Source organism: Phalacrocorax aristotelis, chromosome 6 (assembly GCF_949628215.1).
Source record: "Phalacrocorax aristotelis chromosome 6, bGulAri2.1, whole genome shotgun sequence".
Lineage (NCBI taxonomy): Eukaryota > Metazoa > Chordata > Aves > Suliformes > Phalacrocoracidae > Phalacrocorax > Phalacrocorax aristotelis.
Window position 1 is genome coordinate 23,418,340 of NC_134281.1, and position 6,000 is coordinate 23,424,339.

The 6,000-nt window shown below is 44.3% G+C and overlaps 1 protein-coding gene across 1 annotated transcript in view; it reads left to right on the forward strand.

Annotated features, from left to right (window-relative positions):
• Positions 1-5,204, forward strand: part of SUSD3 (sushi domain containing 3) — a 36,962-nt gene extending 31,758 nt beyond the window's left edge. Inside the window, exon 5 of the mRNA XM_075096640.1 lies at positions 3,549-5,204. Coding sequence (XP_074952741.1) covers positions 3,549-3,762 — 214 coding nt within the window. The 3' untranslated portion in view covers positions 3,763-5,204. The remainder of the gene's footprint in view (positions 1-3,548) is intronic.
• The last annotated feature ends 796 nt before the right edge of the window (positions 5,205-6,000 follow it).

Below are 6,000 nucleotides of genomic sequence, written 5' to 3' on the forward strand. Positions count from 1 at the left end.
CTTCCCTGGGGATATTATTCCAATGGTTGACTGTCCTCACTGTGAAAAATTTCCCTCTGGTGTCCAATTGGTATCTCCCCAAGAGCAACTTGTGTTTATTCCACCTTGTCCTCTCCATGTGACTCCTTGCAAAAACAAAGTCTCCGTCTTCTTTGTAGCTACCCCTTAAGTACTGGTACATGGTGATGAGAGCCTCTCTAAGCCTCCTTTTCTCGAGGCTGAACGAACCCAGTTCTCCCAGCCTATCATCGTATGGCAGGCTTCCCAGTCCTTTGATCATCTTGGTGGCCCTTCTCTGGACCCCTTCCAGCCTGTCCACATCCTTTTTGTATAGCGGGGACCAGAACTGTACACACTACTCCAGGTGTGGCCTGACAAGTGCTGAGTAGAGCAGGATAATGACTTCTTTCTCTCTGCTGGCGATGCCCTTTTTGATGCAACCTAGCATCCTGTTGGCCTTTTTGGCCGCAGCAGCACACTGTTCGCTCATGTTGAGCTTTCTGTCCACCAGGACCCCCAGGTCCCTTTCCACAGAGCTGCTCTCCAGCCAGGTGGATCCCAGTCTGTGCTGTACTCCCGGATTATGTTTTCCCAGGTGCATGACCTTACACTTCTCCTTGTTGAACTTCATAAGGTTCTTGCTGGCTGTCGTGGTTCAGCCTCAGCTGGCAACTGAACACCACGCAGCCGCCCGCTCACTCCCCCCACCCCTGTGGGATGGGGAAGAGAATCGGACGAGCAAAAGAACTTGTGGGCTGAGATAAGCACAGTTTAATGATTACAATAAAATGATAATGATAAATGATTATGATAATAATAGTAACAATAATGTTAATATAATAAAAGGGAAAAGGAAGGGAAAGGGAAAACAGGGAAAAAAACACGGAAACACAAAAAATACAACCGCTCACCACCCGCTGACTGACGCCGCCCGTCCCCGAGCCGCGATTGCTCCCTCCTCCCCCCCAGGCCAGCCCCTCCCAGGTAACATAGTGGGCATGACGTTACATGATATCCCTTTGGTCAGTTTGAATCCGCTCTCTTAGCTGTGCCCCCTCCCCTCCCGGCTTCTTGTGCACCCAGCAGAGCATGGGAAGCTAGAAATGTCCTTGACTAGTACAAGCGCTACCCAGCAACAGCCTAAACATCTGTGTGTTATCTCAACAAGTTTTTTTTTCCATGCTAATTTCAAAGCACAGCACTATACCAGCTAGAGTGAAGAAAATGAACTCTATCCCAGCTAAAACCATGACACTGGCCAACTCTTCCAGCCTATCCAGATCTCCCCGCAGAGCAGCTCTCCCTTCTGAAGTGTCTACTTCCCCACTCAACTTGCTGTCATCAGCAAACTTCATCAGGCTACAATTGATGCCGTTATCCAGATCACTTATAAAGATATTGAATAACATTGGGCCCAATACTAGACTTTTTTCCAGTCAATGGAAGTGAAATAGTTCTCAAAATGGGGGGAAGAGGTTGCTTAGCCAGTGTTATAGTTGTCCTCCAAGTACAGTTTTAGCCAGTTTGGCTTTCTGAGTTGGTGGTGGACTGTGGGTAATTGGATTTCTCAGTGCAGAGCTTTATAGGAGAAAACATCAGAATGGGATGAAATCTGCCCAGGTAGAATATATTTAGTGCAAGGTAACCAGAATACCTAGATTTGAGCTATAATCCTGGCAGGGCTATTTGCAAAGGCTATGGCTACCCCATGCAAAACTTTATTCATATTCTTCTCCCTGTACATACTCTTTTGATTTCATTTTTATTTTGTAACTATTGGATACCACCTCAAGAAGATAGAACTGAATTCTTTGTACTATTAAAAAAAAAAAAGGCACAGTAGCAAGTATCTCAGAAGACTTTCTTTCAGCAGTAAGATCTGTAGCATTACTCCATGTAGCTTCTGTTCCTTGATGGCAAGCCACAAGGGTACTCAGATAGGTTTTCTGGTGTCAAACAAAAAATACCTGAAGACTTGTTGATGTACCAAGATTAAAAGGCACAGTTGAAACAGTGCAAATCAATACAAAGTGGGTAAAGTTCTGGGCTGATTTTTTGAGAAATAGACGAGTTTGTTGTTGTCCACATTACAGGTGGGTAAATTCTGCTTATCTGAGCACCTCCTTAATGAGTATAATCTGACTACACTGATACAGTGCCTCCTCGCATCAAAAGCAGAGGTGGTTTAAAATGCCTTTACACTATCTGACTGTAGCTCATGCCCCAAATAGTTTTGTAATACAGCTTTCCAGTGAAGAGCAAGATTTACTCCCAAGAAAGATGTCTGTAGTATACCTACTCTGTACCAGAACAGCAAGACCTCTGTTATTTGGTTTTACTTTTTGTTATTCCCCTGTGGGTCCTATATGTATGCACATTTTGTGCATGAGCACTTCTGCTGGCTTTCTGCAACAGATAATTGCAGAATGCAGCTTCTGTTTCCTGACCCACTTTTCATGTACGAAAGACCCTGTTGTCCCAGGTGTGGGTGTGGAGGCTGCTGCATTCAGTGGCCACCACCACCAGCTTCAGAGGAAGCTAGAGGAGCCACCTGAGCTAGTTTACCTGCAGTGAATGTGGGGCAAGCAACCTCAGCATCTGCCATGTGTGCAAACGGCTGCTGTGGAGTAACTGAGGTTTTACAAAAGCCCGCATGTTCAGACTACAGTAATTGAGCGCAAATCTGAAAGGGCTGTGTCTTACCTTCTTCTGGTTCACAGAGCTGTGTGCTTTAAGGGAGCTACATCCATCATGCCTCCTGCAGCAGAGTTAAGCACAAGCTGATCCTACCCCCCGTTTTCCTGAACCAGTTGTGTGTCATTCACTGAACATCCTTTCAGCAACTATGCTATCTCTCATCTTTCAGCATGCTCTGCCCACACCATCCACTGCTGGGTTATTTGATGTCTGCATCAGTAGCCTGTGCTGGCTTATCCCACAGCTGGACAAGTTCTCCTTTCCCAGTGTGGAAAAGTGGGGTGCAGAATGGATCAGTGACCACCAGTGCTGCATACACACGCAGCTGGCAAATGCAGAGTCCCAGCCTGCAGCCCCTTTTGGGAGGGCCAAGCAGTAGCTAGGGCAGGCAGTCAAGCATTAGCACAAGGCATGATGCAACAGCACTGCATTAACACCTCAAATCCCACTGAGAACTGGCTCTTGTGCTCCCAACAGTGCTCCAATAACCAAGAAAGGACTTTCCTTCCACACCAGTCTCAGCATTCAGTTGTTCTTTGTAATATTCTCTAGATAGTGTAGCATTAAATTGAAGCTGGGGACTCATTTGGTGGAAAACAAATAAATAACATCTGCCCCAACCCCAAATAAAACCAACCTCACAAGTCTTTCCAGGATCTGCGTTAGCTTTTAAAGACACAAGTATTTGCCCCACTGCTGCCAATTAGTTTTAATGCTAGGAGAAGTGAGTCCATATGTTACATCACAAGTTGTTTGCAAAATGCCTGATGTGCAAATAAAATGGATTGGAAAGTTCTGTATCCTCATCAGAACAAATGAAACAGAAATAGCTTTTTCCTTCATGCTTACAGGTTCCAGGAGGATTGGACTTGGGACATCGTAGCTCCTGGGTGTTGCAAAGACGACAATCATCTGCCTAAGTTAACCAAGAGCAGTAGCGCACCTGTGAAACAAGCTGTACCAGGACAGAACACTGTGGTACAGACAGTGGATTCAATACATGTTGTTGAAATCTATGGACAAAAGGATAGTTACAACAAAGCAAGCTGTCAGATACCTGGATAGCTGATGTCTGAAATACAGTTACTCCTCTGGACCAAAATTAAATTTGGATAGAAATATGTGCCTTAAAGACAATATAGAAAGTTAATTATTCATATGAATTTGAAAGTTTTCTATATTCCAAGATGGTTATTTAACAGAAATGCTTCAAGGTCTGATACAAATAAAAAAAATGAATGTTGAAGCTGGCAGGCCATAGGCATTCTCTACGGTGTGCTGTGTATTGTGACCATAGCAAAAGCATAATATCATTCTTCTGTACATCCAGAAAGAAGTGGTAGCCAGTTTGTATATTTGCCTCACACAAAATCACTGATGATAATTACACATTTGTAAGACTACAACCTTATTTTAACCAGTGTTTTTTGTAAGCATTTCAGAATGAAAATCCCCCATATTTTTACACAGTAGTATGATAGAACTACAATAAAATTTTGTTTTTCATTAAAAGCCCCTGTTGTTTTATATCAGGAAGACATTTTTGTTTAATTCATCTGCTCTGCATTTAGAGACCATGTGAGACTGGGAGTAGTAGAGGCATGCCTCCAGATCCACCAGCCTGTCAGAGAGGGAAGAGCGTAGAGAGGGATGTGCTGCCTTACTATGGCACACTTTGCCCTGCAAGGGAGCATACCATGACCACCTATAGCTGGTGTACATGGTACAGTGTGAGAGAGCAGGCAGTGTGCAGGCCTGCAGGTGGGGAAGGTGGTGCAGCCTTCCTGGAGCAGTGTGGCTCAGTCACTGCAGCATCCCTGTGGTCGCACTCTAAATAAAGGGGCGATGTAGTTTTTCAAAACCTTCCTTCTTTTCCTACCAATAGTCTGTTCACTTTGTGAGGAAACAAGGGTTGTTTTTTCTTTTTTTGTCGATTAGGAATAGTTAAGTAATGGATATGGCTCTTATTCTGCTGTTTATGTAGACACACATGCATATCTTATAGTTACAGTATAGTTTTGTTCTAGTTGAAGCCTTATTTATTCTCTTGTCATCAGCTATCTAATGGGTATTGTCACATTCCTGTCATGATGGAAATATGAATTTATCAAGCCCCAGTAATTGTTTTATTGTATGTCCCGCTTGTTATGAATCAGGTATCCTCTTAAGACCTTCAGTTCTGAAGTTTCAATTTGGAGATCCAAATTACTGTAACTTGCTGGCAGGCCTAGAAATGCTCTGTTCCATCCTGGTCATACTTAGCAGAGATCAAAAATACGTGCTTGAACTTCAGCTATGTCAAAGTTGCAGCAAAGGAGCTTTGGTTTTTTTCCTAATAAGCTCAGTTCTTCTATACAGTACAACAGTCTGCACCCCTGTAATGCACTTCTTAATATGTGCTGTGAAAAAGATAATATATATGCTTCTCAACACTGGTTCCAATTAAGGTCTCAATTCATTAAATTAATACTAGCCAATGTTTATCAGGACATATTTGTGCTGTGAACCGTTTTGTCTGCAGTTTTTTGGTACCCTGCCAGACCCAGCCAGCTTCTATACTGAGGTGTCCTCTTGCATCCCATGTGCAGTGTTAGCTTCTGGCTGCACCCAGGGCTGGCACCAGCTCCATTGCCTGTCCCATCGGCTGCAGGCACCGCCAGCCCAGTTGCATCCATGTCAGGCAGCTCGCAGGGACACTGGTGATCTTTGGGAGGATGCAAGGGGGGTCAGAAAGTTTTTCAGACTATGTTACAAAGTCTCAGCACAAGGCGGTCCCTAGGAGGGGCCAGCTGGAGGCCCTAGCAGGGTGCCCTCAAGTGGAAAATCAGATGCAAGGATGTGAAATCTCTGCACAAAGCTATGTACTGCAACAGTCACAATGGCAGCTCTTCCTCACTGCTGGCATGGGGCTTTCTGGCAGGGCAGCTGGGAATGGCTGGGCTCCATCTGCAGGGGAAAGCACTCCTGGGTCCTGTTTAAGAACGAAGGCTTGAATAGCATCAGTGGTGAAAGTCCGCAGGTGGATGAAAATGAAAACAAAATGTAGCATAAAGAGGAACAAAGGCTGGGAAAACCAGCCAAGCATCTGCAGTGCTCCTATACAAATGGCTGGTACATTAGAATTAAATGCAAAGAAGAAGTTAAAGACTTTCCACTTAATAAAATGTACAACTTAATATGAATTACAAGTGCTTGTGGGACAAATAATAGGAGTAGGATCTTGGCATGGTAGATGACAGCTTCTTTCAGGTAGGACAGGTGAGAAGAAAGGTCTGCACATTCTCTGCAGTTCACCATGAGATG